The sequence below is a fragment of the Rhinopithecus roxellana genome, chromosome 6, assembly GCF_007565055.1.
Source record: "Rhinopithecus roxellana isolate Shanxi Qingling chromosome 6, ASM756505v1, whole genome shotgun sequence".
NCBI lineage: Eukaryota > Metazoa > Chordata > Mammalia > Primates > Cercopithecidae > Rhinopithecus > Rhinopithecus roxellana.
This window is the reverse complement of record NC_044554.1, coordinates 32,304,502-32,325,703: the sequence shown is the minus strand read 5'-3', so window position 1 is coordinate 32,325,703 and position 21,202 is coordinate 32,304,502. Positions and strand designations below refer to the sequence as shown.

General features: G+C 33.5%; 1 protein-coding gene across 1 annotated transcript in view; it reads left to right on the top strand.

Moving 5' to 3' along the window:
* Positions 1 to 21,202, top strand: part of CNTNAP2 (contactin associated protein like 2) — a 1,672,147-nt gene that overhangs the window by 43,254 nt on the left and 1,607,691 nt on the right. The window contains 1 exon segment of the mRNA XM_030933000.1: positions 18,273 to 18,466. Coding sequence (XP_030788860.1) covers positions 18,273 to 18,466 — 194 coding nt within the window.

Below are 21,202 nucleotides of genomic sequence, written 5' to 3'. Positions count from 1 at the left end.
TATATTTTTCTTTGTTTGTTTATAGTGTTTTTTCTCTAATTTGGTTTCTTTCCTATTAACTTTAAAGATTCTATTGGTTCTTGTGCCAATAGAGAGTTTTAATAGTTTTATGAATTGGCAAGTTCTCCACTAATGGGTGGTGAGAATGATTCATCTTTAACTGCAAATTCAAACATTATCAAGAGACAGTGTTACAAATGGTGCATGATGATGTTAGCCTTTGTTTCAGTATTAAACTAGTGGCACTTCATTAATTTTTAAAGGGATTCTATTTGCCTATTACGTAATTTATAGAATCATCTTACTTTTGGTTTCCTGAGAAGGCCAAAGTACTTTGCATACTCCTTTCTGTTTAGCATATTTTTCCATGTTTCTCCATGAAATAAAACCACATTTGAAAATAACTTAAGATTGGTATTGTCAAGTGTTTGAAATTTTTAAGAGTCTTTAGTTTTAAATACCTCCATGGAAAAAGAAAGCACAGGATACGGAATTGGACTCATCAGAACTCAAACAGATTTCTGTTACTAGCTCTCTGTGGCTTGGGCAAGTCACCTAAACTCTATAAAAAAATTTTTTAGCATGTGTAAAGTAGGAATTTTGATAAATGTAACATTTAAGTGTATTATGATATGTGATCACTAAATGAAAACTTCTATTGTAAGTATTTTATGGGAATAATAACTAAGGATTAGCATTCTTGATATTTAAAAGGCTCACAAATTGTATAAGAAAAACATCAAGATATCACTAAATAAAAGCTAAAAAGAGATTATTCAGTTAGTAATTTTATAATTAGTATATGTATATAAAATATTTAACATCACTATTTAACATGTAAAAAAGTAAAAAACACAGTGATAAACTATCTTATATTCATTAAGGTAGGTAAATTTTAAAATAATAATAAATGGAATAGAAAAAATGTGGAGTTCTATTCTATACCAACCCTGAATTATGTTATTCATAATTTTACCTATTTTTAATCAATGTATATTCAGATTCATATTCTGCTTTTTAAAAACAATTTGAAAATAATACATATTATTTATATCAGCTATAAAATACTCTATATGATTATTCTATCTCAAGTTACCTAACTTTCCCTTACTGATGAAAATTTAGATGTTCCCAGTTTCAGTTGATTATGAATAGTGGTAGATTGAAGCAATGAACATATTGGTGCACGTATTACCTCCTTTAAGGGAACTGATGACAATGGTAGTTATTCCTATACTAATGCAGATTCCATGATTGGGAAGATAGAGTTTGTGAATCAAATACATTATTCTATTTTTACTTAAAAATATTGTGTTGCCACATTGTCTCACAAAATGATATAGTGACCACTTCCTCCAACTAGAAAACTTTTCTGCTTGGCTACCACGGTGCTATACACTCTCACGAATTTCTTCTCTTTCACTTGACATTCCTTTTCTTTTTCCTCTAAATAAATATTAGATATTGGCACATCCCCTCAAGTCTTGGAAAGCACTTCTTTCACTAGATCCTCCCATCTAATCTCTTCTTTCAATCCCATTCAGCTACTGATGACGCCTAAATTGATGTCTTAATTTCTTCTTCCTGAGACCCAAACTCATCTTTACAACCGATTTGGGATCTTGACACCTCAAGTTAAGACTCAAATGCAACACCTAATTGTCGTCCCTAAATCTCTTTCTCTAACCATTTTTTTTCTATTTCAGGAATTGCTACTAACTCACTTTAAGTTTCTCAACTCTGCATGTCTAGAAGTCAGCCTTGATTCCTCCTTTTCACCTGCCAGTGTCGCCAGGAGCTCCCACCCTAAAATCCAGTCTGTCAGGATGTTCTGAGAATTTTCTCATCTACCCACTTCTTGGTACATCCACCTCAGGCCAGCTCACTCTTTATTTTCACTTTTCTCTGTTACTGTTGGAATATCCATACAACTTATTCTTGATGTAGCAGTTATAGTGGTATTTTCTTCACCAAGTAAAACAGAGTTCACATTGTAATTTGATTGGAAGATGCTAAATAGATATTTCAAGCAGTACTCATTGAGATATGTAGAGCATCTCATACTTTCTGAATTAAAACAACATGTACAGTATACATAATATTTGGTCAGGGACCCTAAGACTGGTAAGTTTTATGTTTTTTTCTGAGTGGTAAATTAGCTAATACAAAGCAGGTGTTTGTTTATAGCTTCATGTAGGAAAATTCAATGTCCTATAAAAATAAATTTTATAAGCACTGTAGCTATCACGAAGTTAATATTATGCTTTGAGGAATTAATAAAAAATTATATAGTTAGCAATAGAATATTTAATCTCTTATTCCTATAGTATATATAAGTAAATATAAAGGAAAATGGAAAAAATAGACAAAACATATAGACTTTTAAAAACTTAGACATTTGTCCCACCTTCCCGTTTTTAATAATGCTTGTTGTTTTGTTCCTACAGTGTCTGAGTATTAAGTATTTTCTAATGAGACCTTTTGTGAATTAGATGGTTAACAAAACAGTGAAAACATTACTTATCAAAATGCTAATAAATATTTAAATATAAATATACTTATTAAGTATATTTAAACATGAGCATACTTATTCTTAAGTATATTTGAACATAAACATACTTATTCTCAAGTATACTTAATTATACTTATTTAATTATAATTTAAATAAGTATACTTAAGTATACTTAAAGTATATTACTTTAAAAAAGTATACTTAAGTATACTTATTTAATATATTAAATATTACATATACTAAATATATATTATTAAATTAATATAAATATTAAATATATATTAATATATTTTAAAAACATATTTAAATATAAATATACACATTCTTAAGTATATTTAAATATAAACATATGTATTCCTAAGTATATTTAAATATAAATGTACGTATTCTTAAGTATATTTAAATATAAATGTACGTATTCTTAAGTATATTTAAATAGTTGAGACGTATTATGTCTTCTAATTAGGTTTCTAATAATAATTTCAAAAACTATGACATGTTTTCTTCCCATGTTTTTATGGCTGAATCAAAATGTTGAGATTTATAACTTGGACCCCGTATTCTATAATGTCACATAAACATATTTTTTAAAATTGTACTTTAAGTTCTGGGATACATGTGCAGAACATGGAGGTTATTACATAGATATACATGTGCCATGGTGGTTTGCTGCACCCATTAACATGTCATCTACGTTTTAAGCCCCATATGCATTAGGTATTTCTCCTAATACTCTGCCTCCCTCAGCCCTCTCAATGTCTGACAGGCCCTGGTGTGTGATGTTCCCCTTCCTGTGTCCGTCTGTTCTCATTGTTCAGCTCCCACTTATGAGTGAGAGTATGCGGTGTTTTGTTTTCTGTTCCTGTGATAGTTTGCTGAGAATGATGGTTTCTGGCTTTATCCATGTCCCTGCAAAGGACACAAACTCATTCTTTTTTATGGCTGCATAGTATTCCAAAATGTATATGTGACACATTTTCTTTATTCCGTCTATCATTTATAGGCATTTGGGTTGGTTCCAAGTCTTTACTATCATAAATGGCGTTGCAACAAACATATGTGTGCATGTGTGTTTATAGTAGAATGATTGATAATCCTTTGGGTATATACCTAGTAATGGAATTGTGGATCAAATGGTATTTCTGGTTCTGGATCCTTGAGGAATTGCAACACTGTCTTCCACAATGGTTGAACTAATTTACACTCCCACCAACAGTGTGAAAACATTCCTATTTCTCCACATCCCCTTCGGTATCTGTTGTTTCTGACTTTTTAATGATCACCATTCTAACTGGTGTAGTTAGTATCTCACTGTGGTGTTGATTTTAATTTCTGTAATGATCAGTGATCATGACTTTTTTCATGTGACAAGCATATCTTTATAACTAGGTTTGATTCTAGTCCAGTATACTTTTTGTTACAATATGTTACTAAAACCTCAGACAGGAAATGCAATTCTGTTTCGGAGAATTAAAATTAGTGACGTGGAGCTCATAAAGATGTGGGAAAATTTTTAGGGTAATAGAAGATATTGTCCCTATTAAGGTATACAAAGAATTTTGAACCTTTTTTTTTTTTTATTTGGTTTGCAACTATTTTCTCTACATTGTTATTTTAGCCCATTGCTATGTCAACCAGTTTCAGCTTGCCCTATGGGGGAAAAAAAGCCTATTAAAGGAATTATTTAAAAGAAGAATTGATGTCTCTGTGTATATGAATGTGACACTTTCAGAAGATTGCACTAAAAACAACTATATTTACAAGGCTTATCTGTCGTGTGTGTGTGTGTGTTGTGTGTGTGTACTTATCCTAGTGTTGTTAATGTTGTTTCTCTACTCATTCAGAGCCTTGTGAAGTGGGACTGCTATATATATTGTAAGTTAATATCAAAACACACCCACAATGTTTTTGGTGAAATTGTTTCATGTTGCCAAGTATACATACACCAAAAATCTCCCCTCTTTATCAAGACAGATACTACAGTTACTGTAGTTAGTCATTGAAGTCGCTGGCTGTGTGTGTCCCACTTTCATGGGAATCAGAGGGGTTGTAAGAATGAACTTGAGAACTGCATAATGCTTGCCATCCAGGAACTAGGGTTAGGATTGGAATGAATAATGTGTGTACAAAGTGCCAGCCAATGAGAAGGGTATCACTCACTATGCATGAGTCATGGGGGAGATCAGAGCACTCATAAAAGGCATTTGAGTTAGATCTTAAAGAATTTATTTACTATATTTAACCATATTGATCTTGAGAACAATTCCCTTATATTTCTTCCTAAAAAATGAACTAAAGCAGATAAAAGGCTTTGTAACCTATGTTTTCAAGTATATGAAATTACTCTATCAAAGTCTGAGACCAAGTGTGCAAATATGAAAAGTGGAGATACAAAGCAATTTTCCACTTACTGCAAGTCAGAAGCAATATCTGTCTCGATGATCATGAGATTTTACTTGAAAATGACCTCATCTTTTTCTACTTTCGTGTATGGTAGACCTAGCTTGAAAATCATTGTATAGACAATACATTTTCCTTATATTGTTGCACAGATCATTGGCAATTTTGCATCATTGAATGTAACATTGTATCTCAAAAATTTGCATATATAAATTAAATATATCACTGCACACACAGCAAACAAATTTGTATATATTGTTTTGCATCTGTTTGTATATACCATTGACATTATCACCTGTCTAATAATAGATTTTGTTAATGCACAGATAATATGCACATTTCTTTTTTGCTACTCTGCATTTTTTTCTAGTGATGTCTTTTAGAGCTGAGCCTCTGCCCCAGAAAATAATGAAGCTTCAGTAAGAGTCCCTGAGGCAGATGGTATGGGGATGTTATTTGCATCCCTAATTATTTTGTTAATAAACAATAAACTACATTTAGTTACCAGTTAGAAGATTTTCATTTTGTAAATGTGCCTCTGACGCTTTTCTTTCTTAAGTGAATGCAACAGTAATAAATAACTAAAGCTTTTTTTGCACAAAATGCTAGATAGAGACTAGGTTTTGAGACTCTATTTTTAAATTCACTTAATGTTAGCCACTTAGCTAAAAGCCACTGTGCGAGTTAAAGGAATATCCTACTGTAATCAGTTACATCTAAATTCTTAACATTTCTACTTTGAATTGTGGATCCTCTCAGCCAGCTTCCCGGGTCCCTTTGAAGCAGGCCTATGCCAATATTCCCCACCTCTCCTGGGTAACTAAGCAAGTCCTTTCTCATTCCCAGCTCATCGGAATACCCTGTCCACTCACTCTGCTGACCCACATAAGCCGATTGCTCCCTGATGTGTGGAGATGTGATTGTGATAATGTTCACAGGAAGGGATGTGCTAATGCATGAGTAATAACTGGAGCCCAGTAAAACTTAAGACAGAATTCTAAGCAGAATTCCACACTCCTTTCCTAGTGTGGTCCACTCGGAGTGCTAGAGTTTTAATACAATCCATGGATTTCTCCAAGATAATGTTAATGACTTAATTTTATGAGGATTTTATTTATATAAACAATCAAATAATTTTTAAGTATACACACACACACACACACACACACGAGTGAGAATACCTGCATAAAATAAATTAAGCCAAGAATAAAACCTAGAATAAATACAATAACTGCTCTGGAGAAGTCTTCTAATTCTGCTCTACTGGAGATACAATGAGAACCACTAACTTGATTAAGGAGATTTTTTCAATTAAAATTCAATTTGCCTTATGTAATCTCTGTCTTTCTTATATGTATGCAACTGGACCCAAGAATTTCCCCTCTTGTTTCAGGAATCCTATTTCCTGGATGTCATTAATTAATATATTCATTTTTTACTTTATTCTTATATTCATTTTATAGATATTTACTGAGTGCCTATTATGTCCAGAGAACCATGCTAGGCAGTGGTTATTAAATAATGAATTTCAATCATTTCTTGACTTAAAAAATGGGCAATCCTAAGAGATTTGCTACAAATTCTATGATTTAATTGATTTCCTTATTGATACCCATCCTTTAATCTTCCATCTTATAGAGGGGCAGTTTGGTAACCTATATCACTGTTGTACGTTTGAGCTTTGAAGCGTTTTGTAGTCTATACACTTATATTCTGCACCTTCACCAAGTAATATTCCCTGTGAGCTGCATGGACAAGAATGTTTTTACTTTTTTTTTTTTTTTTTTATTGGAGAGAATAACATCTGGAGAATGATGACATTTTCTGTGCAATGCCAGTGAATGGGCACTTAGCTAGGGAAGCCAAGAAATTATGTCTAATTAACTATGCTCTTCACAAGATTCTGTAGACTTTACTGAGAATGCATGCCAGAGATGAAAGAATACAAAGTAAAGCAGTAAATTTGCACCCAGAAAATTGACATAACTTTTCATTTCTTTGCAACGTTGATATTTGCCTTCAACTGATGAAGGCCTTGATCTTGATTTCAGTTAGAAATGCAGTGAACAAAGAGATACTAAGGACTACATACACCATGAAGCTCCTCAGCCTTCCTTACAAGGGAGAACTACATAGCAGCTTCCAAATAGTTGCAAAGAGGAACATGACCTCAATGACTTTGACTGTATTATATTATTTTTATTTGCTTTATTTTTATCACACATAAGACTTCATTTCTGTGAATAAAATATATGACATATCTGGTTTTCCATATGATAAAATCTTTAGTTAAAGATTTTTTGGTACATTCCTTAAATGAATAAATTGGATTCTCAAGTATGAAAAAACATAAAAATTGCTTATAAAATATTCTAGAAGAAACCCTGAGTAGCTGGCATGTAGAAGTGCTCTATAAATATTTGCTGAATGAATGAACTAGGAGAGGTATTCATAGTAAATAAGGAAATGACCAAACTCGTTAAAAATAAAAATTATATATAGTCAAGTGTTACTTAACAATGGTGTAAATAATACCCCCCATGTAAATAAAACAGATGAACAAAAACTGAAAATAAACCAATAAGAAATAAAATCCACTTGATAGTTTTACTAATGATTGTAACATAATAGCTTGCATTTTAACTTTCATTTTAAATAAAATTAAAGAACACAGTCCAATCTCCCAAATTATGTAAATTTTTCTTCTAAAACAATTCTGATGACTAGCTTTCACTTGAATATCTCCAGTAGTGAAGAGCTCATTACTTTTGTGGGAATCCATTCTGTTGTTGGTAATAGCTATTCTAATGCTTTAAAAATATTACCTTCACATCTGACTACCTGTAAGTTCCTTTTATAAAAATTTAATTTAGAAAAAGAAAAATACTACCACCTGAGATAACACACACAAAAGTGTATTTTCTCTTGGCCACAGTATTTTTAGGACATTAAAAAAATAAGACCATACATCATTTACACTGTTCCGTAACTGAGTTTTAAGATTACAGGTAACGTAAATGTTCAAGATGTTCTAATCAGACCTAATTCTCCCTATATTACATTAAACTTGTATACATGTCTAATGTAAAACATTGTGCATGAAATAATGTAAAATAAGAGTATGTTTGGTTTTATACTCTGGCTCAGGCTAGCCTCTGTGTGTAACACTGTGGCTTCTGCGTGGAGCAAGAACTTAATCAAACTTAGATTCGCATGCACATTCGTTTCACTGTTATCTAGGCTTTATGTAGTTTCAAGCAGCTGTATAGCTTTTGGGTCTGCTTTTCATTTTTCTTGTCTCTTATAATCTTAAGGTAATATTTGACATTTTAAAAACAAATTAACATCCTTAAATCAAAGATCTTAAAATATAATTGTTGTGAAATTCCCTGAAAATAATTTATATATTTTTTAAATATATGAAACTAAACAACTTGCTGTAAGTCTGTTTCTCACAACTGACACTCAGTGCTTTACCTGTGAAGTGATGAAGATGTAAACAGAAGCATCAGCTAGACAGATTTTCTTTTGTTTGTCTAATTGCCAGAATGTTAATGATTTTCATAATGCCATGTATGTAAAAAAAACCAGAAAGTTCCAGTAACTTTTGTTAGTGTAGTGTGCAGAACCATTGAAGGAACAAACATATTGAATAAGCTTATAATTTTTCTTTTGTGGACTGCCTGTTAAAATGTTTTACCCAATTTTTATTAGGTTTACTGAGTGTTTCTTATTGATTTGTGGAGCTTGTTATACATGAACAAAAATGCATGTTTTTGTTACATGTTTAGAAATATCTTCTCCCAATCTATAGTTAGCCATTTAACTCTCTTATTAATGCCTTGTGATAATCAATGTCTAATTTTACTGTAACTGAATTTATATTTTCCTTTTTAGCTAGTACATTTTGAGTCCTGTTTAAAAAAATCCTTCCCAACCACAAAATGATGCTGTATATTATCTTCCGGAAACGTTTACAATTTGATCTACACGTTTTGACCTTGATTTTTGAGTATAGTGTGGGGCAGAACCACTTTCTAGAGCAATTTATTGGGGAGGAAAGAGACAGTCATTTTTGAAAAAGGAAACAAGAAGAGCTTGTGGATTGCTGGCAATGATTTCTTTATAGATCTGGGTGGCTGTTACACTGTTATGTTCATTTTGTGATAATTCCTGATGCTACCTACTTATAATCTTATAATTTGTTAATTTATATATATATAAAGTCTTTATAAAAATGCCTGAAAAACATATTTAATATTATATTTCATATTTAATATTCTACTTAGATGTCATAATTTTAACCCTATGTATTATTTATAAAGTAAGGTTACATAATTCTTTCTAAGCATTAGATACCTTTAATCATGAAGGTGATAATGCATTTCTTCAAAATGAGTATCTTAGTTCATTGTTGATGTTAAAACAAATTGTGCTGTTATAGGTTCAGGTTTCCAGCCAGTCAAAAACATTTTCATCATTAATCAGTTTGTTATCCTATTAGGTTTCTTTTCCAGGTTTATATAATTGACAAATTTTATAAGCATGTTTTTCATGCCTTAGAGAATAAAAATATTAAAAATGACAGTGTACAGGACGAAAGCCTGTGGTACATAATTAGAGAGCACTCTTCAGCTGACATCACCATTATTCAACGTATTTGGCAATGATTATTAGCCATTTTTTAATTTACCTAAAACTGTTATCTCTCAGCCCACATTTTACTATTTTACGTTTTCCAGATATTTTGTCAAATGCTTTGCAATAATTAAAATTGAAGATACGTCTATGGAATTTACTCTGTTCTATTAAACAAGGGCTCAATTTTAAAAAAGGAAATCCTTAGAACCTACCACTATTGCCTCCTCTATCACCAGACCCCTTTCATCCTTTTTCCTAAATATTTACAACTCACATGCTAGACTTTAAAGAAGATCTTTCTTGTTATATTTCCCAGATGTACCAACTTCATTGTTTTTAAAATTTATGGTATTTAGTTTTTGACTATCTTTCCTTTTTTGGCAATTCCTTTAATAAATATTCAAGAAAGCTAAGATTACATTTATGGATAATGCAGTCCTTGCGGTTATAATCTGAATTCGAATGCTTCAAAAAGTTAAAGGCATGGGCCCGGCGTGGTGGCTCAGCCTGTAATCCCAACACTTTGGGAGGCCGAGATGGGCAGATCATGAGGTCAAGAGATCGAGAGCAGCCTGGTCAACATGGTGAAACCCTGTCTGTACTGAAAATACAAAAATTAGCTGGGCGTGGTGGTGTGTGCCTGTAATCCCAGCTACTTGGGAGGCTGAGGCAGGAGAATCACTTGAACCCGGGAGAGCCAAGATCATGCCACTGCACTCCAGCCTGGTGCCAGAGCGAGACTCCATCTCAACAAAAAAAAAAAAAAAAAAAAAAGAAAAAAAGAAAAGGGTAAAACCACTTTGTCCATCTTATTATGTCTTAGCTTCTCTCAGGAGGTGTTTATCTATACTCAGTTAGTAGTTTTGCTACTCCTAGAATTATTGAAACTGTTTTCTTTGTTGGTAGAAATGGGTGACAAACAATACTATTTTGCTGTCATTAAATAGTATCTGATAGTATTATATCTTCTTTCTTCTGTGTTGCTTAAAAAATAGCTTTCAAGCTTGTTTGTTTCAACCTTATTTATGTAAGTATTTATTTATCAATATTTTAGGAATGATTGGGTCATGCCAATTTTCCTGTTCTAGTTTATAACAGAGGTTGATTGATGGATATAGTCTTCTTCCCTGGCTACTCTAATCAATAAATATCTACACTTGGTTGAAGCCTATTTATCCTCTTCTCATAGATCACATGACCTTCCTGCAGATATTTATCCCTCACTGCAAATAAAATCTGAGCTCATTAACAAGTTCCTTTTAGCACTTCTTAAGATGCCTATTACTGCTTTTGTATCAATTAGATACTTCTCCATTGTAGGTTTAAACTCATGTTACATAGTATTTTCAATGTTCAGAAGGTCTTAAAATTCATGGTGTCATGTCTTTTTTAGTTTTGAATAAAAATTAGTTTTTCAAATGTTTGTATTCTATGTATTGGTCTTAGTCTAGAACTTCTCTTAGACTTACCCTAGAAGCTTCCAACGTATCCCCAATGTCTGTTAACTACTGCAAATTTTAACAGGTTTGCTGATGTATAATTGATATACATTTACGTATATATAGTTATATATAGTACAATTTTTATATAGTGGTAAATTTTATATATGTACATGTTAATGTATATCAATTATACATTATATGTTTAGATATTTAATATATTAATATCAATAGCAATATATTTATTATATATTTTATATATAAATTATATAATTTATAAGTATGTACATGTATGTGTGTGTGTGTATATATATGTCAACATGGAAACATTACCTTTTAACTCACTAATTATTTTCAGGCTGGAGTGCAGTGGTGCAATCTCAGCTCACTGTAACCTCCACCTCCTGAGTTCAAGCAATTCTCCTGCCTCAGCCTCCCGAGTAGCTGGGATTACAGGCACCCGCCACCACGCCCAGCAAATTTTTGTACTTTTTTTTTAGTAGAGATGCGGTTTCACCATGTTAGGCTGATCTCAAGCTCCTGACCTCAAGTGATCCATCCGCCTCGGCCTCCCAAACTGCTGAGATTACAGGTGTGAGCTACCGTGGGCAGCCTAGCTCACTAATTATTTCTTAAATTATATAGAATTGGTAACTTTTCCTCGGATGAGTTTATTTTCCTATCAGTAACTAAATTTTGCATTTCTAAAACTACTTCATGGTTCCTTTTAGTATTCATCTATAAATGTTTTATTTTTCCCTGTTGTAACTTATAATTACTGCTATTTTTAATGAATAGCATTACCTATTTTATATTTTTGAGAGGATAGAGTCTATTTATCTCCACTAGCCCTCAATTGCTATTACTTTTGGAGCTAATTGGTGTTGAACTTCTGACTTTACTGACTTCGTGGCATTGGGTTTTGTTCCTGTCATCTGAAATTTTCATCTGCATGTTCTTCTTGACAGCCAGTCTCTCTCTTTCTGGTCTCTCTCTCTTTCTCTCTTCCTATCTCTTCTCGTCTCCCTTGTTTTTGTGCTTTATCATTATGGGACTTTCTCTACTCAAGTCCCAGAATGCCCAGTCTAAAACTGTACCTTACATTACTCGCCCGATGCCTCTGACTGGCAGTGTTATTATTATTATGTGTCTGGTCACCAAGCCAGAGAACGCCTTTACTCAGCTCAGATATGCCTATTTGCTAACCTCTTTGGGCATACAGCCTCATATAATGCATATGTTTAAGTGAGTAATCAGCTTTCTTCAGTCTCTTTTCACTACCGGGTTAGCCGAGGGCCAGTCTTGGTTTGCAACCTTGAAGCAAGCTTTCTGTCGTTGATACACACAGGGAACTTACATCACCATTATTCCATAGTAGCCAAATGCCCAAATACCTTTGTATGTCCCCAGATCCGGACTCTAGCTGGCATTGGCTTCAACCCTACTCATTGCTTTGCATGTTTGTTGCATTTCTTGTGCATGGAGATGCTTATCTTATTTTTTGATCCTTGCTATGTCTTTTCAATTTTCTTCTTGTCTATCTTATCTAAAAATACAGTGTATTTGAAGCAGAAGGGGGTCTCAAAGCCTGAACTCATAATGCAATTTTGCCTGGAGTCTCCTTTTCAATTTATTCTTTTCATCTGATACATATTTCTCAGCCAGTTATTAAAGGTAGTTCTAACCCTAATTGATTTTTCTTCACCATGTATTTTTGCTAAATTAGAATCCAGGCTTATAGGCTCTGGTGGTGTGAAAGCCACCAACTTGAGTGCTGTGTTTCTTCAGGAGCCATTTATCACTACAGCAGAAACTCCATGGCCTCTCTAAACCCCCTGCAAAATGCCTCTTTTCTCTGACTTACTGAATTACAAATTACAAAGCAAAAATAACTCATATTAGTATAGAGTATTAGTTTCATCAATGTATTCAGATTCTCTAATGCATCACTCTAGGAACTCACATAGAATGGACATGTAGAATACAAACACTGTAAATCTTTACAGCATACATGTGCACACACCACATACTACACACATGCAAATACACAGGGGGAGGAATATCTGTGTATGTGTGAGAAAGAAGAGTGAAGAAGGAAAGACACACGGAGGATGAGGGGGTGGGAAAGGGAAGAGAGAACACAGAAGGGGAGAGAGTAGGGAAAGGAAGAAACGGCATTCTTATTGTTTCGAGACTAGCAAGAATTCTCTAACAAGTACACATCTTTCAAGTTACTTCAACAATACACGAGTTATTTGCTAGATGTTTTAGGTAATATTATCTCTAGGTAAGAGTTCTTCTTAGGAACTAAGAGTTTATGACTATTCATTCTCCACCTCTTCCAACTCCTCTTTGACGTCCAACCACTTTCTCTGAGCTACTACAACACATTGGGAACTTTTTTGCCCTCTTATACACCACATTCCAGAGGTTGTTGGGATGAAAGAGGTATCATTATTAATCCCTGGATCAATAGAGGTTACACATTTCACAAGCCAAGTAAACAAAGTAATAAACTTCGCCAAATTACAGTGCTTGATAGATCAAAGAGAAAAAGGGAACTTTTCATCGATCTTTCCACCATGTTCCTCATGAAAGACTGACTTTTGCCCTCCCCTTGAGGTTAACCACTGTAGTATTCTCTCCACTTATATTTCTGCTAAGAAATACATTTTGACTTATATTTCTCCTGATTCTCGATTTTTGCTTTCCTTAAAATTGACAGTAAATTCTATTTTGCTAAAAGTAATGAGATAAATGGGATTAAGCAGCTGTATGTTAATTGCTTGCTTGCTGAAAGACTGGAATGTAGCAAAAAATAGGTCACTTAAGAAAATTTATTCTGGAGCATTCATTAGCAAAACAGAGGAAATATTCTAAGTTTCCCCAATCAATCAGATATTTTCTCACCTGCTACCTCATTGTATTAATTGCTTGTTGACTTTAGTTCACTGAATCACCCTGTTGTTTTTGGTAATACATAGATAGAACTCTCTATGAAATTGGCTATAAAATTTCTTCAAGGTTTGGAACTGTATATCTAACAGGTAAGAAAATATATTTGTTATCCCTCAATAACTGAGTATATTTTTGTCCCCAAAATTAGCCTACAGCTGTTCCAAAATCTTATGGAATTCTAGGTAAAATAGGAAGATGAATGATATATGACAATAAGGAATATTATATACTAACACTACAATAGGAAAAAACAGATTACAAAGCAGGTATAACTAACTCATTGTTAGTGAACAGATTATCAGGAAGTGGTCCCAAGAGGGACTGTGGACTATAATCTCCAGGATACAAATCCTGAGATGAAAAATAGCATCTAGGAAGTTAATTAGGAGTGTTTGGGGGATGAAAACCTGTGGTAGAGAAAGGAATGAAACAGAAATTAGTTACAGGGAGGACTTTAGATGAAATGCAGTTTCAGTGAAGTCTTTGACCAATCCCTGCAGGGAGCTCTGAGACTGTGAAGACACCTCAGAGTTTCCACAGGTTGGGGCAGGGTACTGGCTCTTTATAGCCCCAGGTTGACCAGTCGTTGCATTTGCACAACTCCATGAAGGTATATCATCTACAGGTGCCTCTTTTTAACCTGGGAAATTCTTGAAGATGAATTACAGCTAAGTACTGTATCACAGAAAAAACATTCTTGTAAAAGTGTGAATTGAAGATATGAGAATAGAGACTGAGAAGTAGTTACATCGTTTACACATATATTCTATAGACACCACACATATAACCTATGCAAACACAAACACTAGATACTTAAATTTGTCCAAATATTTTGTGAGATATGAATTTGACATAGTGAAAGGTACAGATTTTAAATTTGTATGTACTTTTCTTTTAGAGATTAATCTTGGGCAGGGATCGACAAACTTCAACCCTCTGTCCAGCTACAAGATTTTGTTAATAACACTTCTTTATAACATGGCCACACTCTTTTGTTTATGTACTGCTCTTTATACTATAATAGAATTTGGTAGTTTTAACAGAGGTAGTATGGTCTATAAAGCCAAAAATATTTAGTATTTGACCTTTTACAGAAAATGGTTGCTGACCTTTGATCTAGGGTTTACTATTTTCAAATAATACCACTTCATGTGTAAAGTAAGACCACAGCATAACATATTTCCTGTCCAGACTCCTATCCTTTGTACTATTTGAGTTGCATATTTTAATTCCACATTTATTATAAACCCTGTCATTCATCATTACTGTTTTTAAACACTAAATTATCTGTTAATGAAATTTAAAAACCTAAACAAATATTTTATATGTACTTAATATGTTTAGCATTTTAAGCATTCATTTTTTCATGTAAATATGAGTTTCGAAATGGTAAAACTTCCCTTAAGGTGAAAAAATTATATTTTTATAGTATACACATATGAGTGATGAATTCTCCCAGGTTTGTCTTGAATATTACGTTATTTTTATATTTAAAAGATGTTTTTGCTGGACATAGAATTTCAGGTTGCCAGCTTTTTTTTTCCCATCAAGTCTGATAGGTCATTTCATTGTCATTTGGTTTGCATTATTTCTGCTGAGAAGTTGTAACCCTGTGAATACTTTTAAGATTTTCTCTTTAGCATTGTCTTTTAGCAAATAATTATATCGTACCTTATTGTATTTTGCCTTGTATCTCTCCTGCCTGGAATTCAAACAGCTTCTCACATATCTGGGTTTATATATTTCAACCATTATTTCTTCAAACATATTTTATTCTGACCCAATCTCTGTCTTCTCTGCTTTTAGTACTCCACTTGCATGCTTCTTAGGGCAGTTATCAGTGTCTCAGAACTTACTGGAATACTGTTTAATTTTAAGCCTTGTTTTTCCGCTCTGAGCTTAATTTAGATGTCTTATATGGCCCTACATTCTAGTACAATGATGTTTTTCTTCTATGTCTCATCTGCTTTTAAGCTCATCCATTAAATTATCTATTTCAGATGTAATTTTTAGTCCTAAAATTTCCATTTTGTTCTTTTTTTGCTTTTCTCCTTCAACATTTTGCATTCCTTTAAAAATGTTTATAGATTTTATTTTAGATAATAGAATTAATAATTACTAGTTTAAAGTCCTGGTCTGCTAATTTCATCATCTCTGTTATTTTGGGGGTACATTTCTATTGATTTTTTTTTCCTCTGGTTCTAATACATATTTTCCTGCTTGTCCAGATGTCTAGTATATTTTTGAATTTATATACTTGACATCATGGATGCAATGCTGTTCAGTTTCTAAATGTTTATGGCTTTCCTTAATGGAGTGTTGAGTTTTGGTCAATCAAAGAATTAATTTTTGGTCAGATTTATCTTTTTCAGTAACCTTTGCTCAGCTGTGTCCAGACTAGCTCTCATTTTAGGACTAAAATATCCCTACTTATAATGCACGACTTTTATGGGATGTCTACTGAATGCCTGGAGGGATTCAACAAGGTCTCTCAATTTTGTCTAGTCTGAAATTAAATTTTTCCCAGCTCTCTGCAACCTCTGGTTATTGCTGATTTCAGAACTCCCTTTACCTGGTCTTGTGCAATCTTGAACTGAAAATACACAGCACAGTATTGCTTCTGAGTCTACATTCCAGAGACTCATTGATGACTCCCATGTAGATTTCCAAAGCTCTTTACACAGCTGTGCCCTCTCTGGGACTCTGTCCTGTGAATTCGAGCTTCTTTAGTAGCTTTGAATTGTAATATGTTTCCATTTCATTGACACTGCTGCACTCCTGAACTCTGTTTGGGATCATCTTCCTTATACCATGATCCAGAAAGTGAAGCTAGCAGAAAGCCAGGAAGTTGGCAGGGCTCACCTTATTTGTTTATCTTATTTTATGGATCATGTTCTGCACTGCCTATTGTCCAGTCCCTAAAACGGTGATTGTTAAATTTTTTTTTTTATTTTTTGAGATGGAGTCTCGCTCTGTCACCCAAACTGGAGTGCAATGGCGCCATCTCGGCTCACTGCAACCTCTGCCTCCCAGGTTCAAGTGATTCTTCTGCCTCAGCCTCCCGAGTAGCTGGGATTACAGGCACCTGTCACCACGCCTGGCTAATTTTTGTATTTTTAGAGGAGATGGGGTTTCAGCATATTGGCCAGGCTGGACAAGAACTCCTGACCTCAGGTGATCCACCTGCCTCGGTCTCCCAAAGTGCTGGGATAACAGGAGTGAGCCACCGCACCTGGACAGTTATTTTATAATTTTTTGGTTTTGTAATTTTTTTAAAAAGCTGTTCTATCATAGTTTTAAGCAAAAATAGGCCATATAAACATTGTTAAATGAATATCTGTGGTGATTTATAAAATGATTTTTATTATGAACGTCCTCATAGAATAAATTATTTCACCAACCTTTAAATTCCTTATTTGAAAAATAGTACACACAATTTGATATACTGCACATTGGATAACCTATTGAGCATTTTTCTACCATTTATTCTCTTTAGTAGCTGAACTCACCTTAAAAATTATAGTGCCTCTTAGCACTAACATTAGGCCATATTTTCTGTGACTTATTTTGTGTGCAACCCTAGTTATTTTAAATATTACTATAAATTAAGAATATTGATCTATATTCGTGCCATTTTTCTAACAAATGTTTTTACATTTTTACTATTTGCTAAGCAATTATTATATTTTACCAAAAGAGATTTAACTTTGCTTAGTATCTTATTTTTCTAGAAATATGACTTTCAAGAGATACTGGCTGTATATCTTCTAAGTGTTAAATAAACATACTCCCTGATTAGCTATATACACTGAGTGGTACAGGAAATTAATGTAAGATTAAGCTCATCTTAAGAATTGCAATTTTTTTTACTAAAATTCACAAGAAAAATATATTTTAAAATTGTGTATAATTGCTTGTTTTAAATTTATAATTTATTAAATGGTAAAGTTTACATGACAGAAAAAAATTGGATAGTTACATTTTTCTCATGATTTTAGCTGAAGAGTTTATGGTAAATTGATCAACCCTCAGCCAATTAGACTTTGACATGTACTAATAAGATCTAATTGAGGAATTATGAAGACATTTGCTCAGGAGAAAATGAGCACATAATTACACCATAAAGAGGTTAAAGAATCAATGTTACCAGCTGGAAGAATATTAGTTGAAGTCCCAATGGCATCTATAAAGGATACTTCATAATATATCTGTGAAAGAGAGCACTGCCAAGGCCAATTAAGATATGTAGAATATTCCATTGTCAGTTGTACAAGTTCAAATTTAAATATTCATTTTCCAATCTTGCCTTTGCCCATCTTCAGGTGCTGGGGGATGGTCTCCATCAGACAGCGACCATTATCAATGGCTTCAGGTTGACTTTGGCAATCGGAAGCAGATCAGTGCCATTGCAACCCAAGGAAGATATAGCAGCTCAGATTGGGTGACCCAGTACCGGATGCTCTACAGCGACACAGGGAGAAATTGGAAACCCTATCATCAAGATGGGAATATCTGGGTAAGTCACTGGCAGGAAAGCAAAGACACAGAATTGGTATGGAAATGTTAGAAAATGGTACAGGATTCACTAAGCATATATAGTTTTCAATATTTATCTATTAAAATCATTGATAAACCTTATTTATTCATCATTGTTGATGGAAAAAAGTTTCTTGGGGCTGTAATTTCTATCCAATGGTTAACGCAATGATTCTCGATCGGCACTCTGAATTTGAATCACCTGAGGAAGTTTTAAAGCACGTAGATGAAAGGCACACCCAGATCAATGAGACCAGAATCATATAAGCTGAAATCGTGATTAATGATACTGATAACTTTTCTGAAGACAGCGATCTTCAATTGAAGGAAATTATTGAAATTATGAAGAATATAATTTAGAGAAGTAAGAGCTGTGATAGATGTTAAGAAAAGAAATTGTCCATTTTATAATAGTGTCTTAAACACTTATTACAGATTCATATTCACTTTATTCCTTTATTATGAAAGAAGAGAATAAAGCTTAACCCACTTGTTCTTAAAACGTCTCTATTAACTTAAAAAGTTGTATGTATTCAATCAAATATTCACCACATAATAATTTGAATAAATTATTAACAGTAAAATTTAAGTGTTCTATTTTGGTTCAATTATTTTAAAAAGCAGGCATGACCAAAATCAAGTAATGTCATCAATATTAAACCAGAAGAAGAAGAAGAAGAAGAAAAAGATGAGGAGGAGGAGGAAAAGGAGAGGATGAAAGGGGAAGGGAGAAAAAAAGGAAGAGGAAAGGGTTCACTTTTGAAATCATGTCCTTCACAGTATTAGGCAGAGTGCTGGGTATTTTTAACTTTATCATGAATCACTCTTGTAGACTTTGTATTTTAAAAGTCCCCAATTATTTTTTTCTAAGTAACAAGAGTTTATAATTTCTAGCTAAAGTGGATGTTCATTTCTATAGTAGTATATGAAATTAGGATATAATGTCCTGATAATAAAAAATGTGTCTGCTTAAGTAGAACTTTAGAAATAACTCATTTCAAGTCATAATTATATGGAAATAATTATTTGTGTATTAGGATGTATAAGTTACAGAAACCAAGTAGTGGGAAAAATGCCTCTTTCTAAAATGTCTTCATCTCACAATTGAGATCATTCAAATGCTCAGGTGTAATTTATAGAAAGTGATTATCAGGCCTGAATACACAGCAGAATTAGCTAGAGAACTTTAAAACATACAGACCCTTGTGCCCCAACCCCAGAGACTTGAATTTAATTGGTCTAAGGTGCAGCCTGGGCTTTGGGATTTTAAAGCTCCGATGGTGAATCTAATGTACAGTGAACACTGAATATCATATTTTAGATTGGTTTTCAGTCTACAGTTAGAAAGGGGGTAGAGGAAGTATATGCTGAAAAGGAAGAGGAGAACAGAAAATTTGAAAGGGTTGCCCTTAAAATTTGGCAGAGAGGGGAGGAAGGAGGAGTAAGGGAGTTGGGTGGCGGGAAGAGGAGGGAGAAATCAAGCGACCAGCCAACCAAACAGCAGACCAAACAACTGAGAGTGAACAGTTAAGGCTTAGATCACAAACTCTTCTAACACCTAAAGCACTCATTATTTTCTAACTTTCTGTGGTTTCTAAACTAAGATCAAATGAGCATATTGGTAAAATTGCTTGAGGGGTTTACTTCCTGTGATTTCTAGACTAAGATCAAATAAGCATGTTGGCAAAATTACTTGAGGGGTTACGTATCAGTCTCTGAAATACTGTTCTCTATATCAGAACAGAAATACTGTTCACACTTTTGTATTTGTAAAGTCTTCCTCTCAAAATTAAGTGTTGAAATCCTCTCCTCTCATAATGTGCCAAGATAGTAATAAAGATAGGTGCTAAAATACTTGAACTTTAATGTATCTATCAAATACTGAACAGCTAAGGATGGCTAAGTGCAGAGACATAAGGAAAAAAGGCTAAAGAGGATAAAATTGCTCAGGTTGTCTTGGACTCCTTTATTTATTTATTTATTTATTTATTTATTTATTTATTTATTTATTTATTTTTGAGACGGAATTTTGCTCTTGTTGCCCAGGCTGGAGTGCAGTGGTGTGATCTTAGCTCACTGAAACCTCAGCCTCCTGGATTCAAGCAATTCTCCTGCCTCAGCCTCCTGAGTAGCTGGGATTACAGGCATCCACTACCATGCCTGGCTAATTTTTTTTTTGTATTTTTAGTAGAGACAGGGTTTCACCAGGTTGGTCAGGCTGCTCTTGAATTCCTGATTTCAGAAATTCAACCTGACATCAACCTACTTGCCTTGGCCTCCCAAAGTGCTGGGATTCCAGGCGTGAGCCACCACACCTGGCCTTGGACTCTTGATATTACATAAAATAATAATGGTCGAGTCAGGGAGACAAGGATGTCATGTAGTGAAAATATCACAAATTGTAAAGGTATGCTGGGTCTACTTATAGGACTTTCCATCTTAAGGTGATAAAGGTGCATTTCTATTGTCTTCTCCCTTTCTGGTGTTCACTTTGTTTCTTCCTTTCAAATAATATGTTTCTTATTAAAAATCAGTATGCTACGTGATGAGAGATGAGTGATTATTTCTAGAAGAAGTTAGTAGTGAGCTAATTATAAAATTGTAAAAATCAAAACAAGTTGGAGACTAAATTAGTCTATTTTTTCCCTGCTCTAAAGAAATACCTGAGACTGGGTAACTTATAAAGAAAAGAGTTTTAATTGACTCACGATTCCAC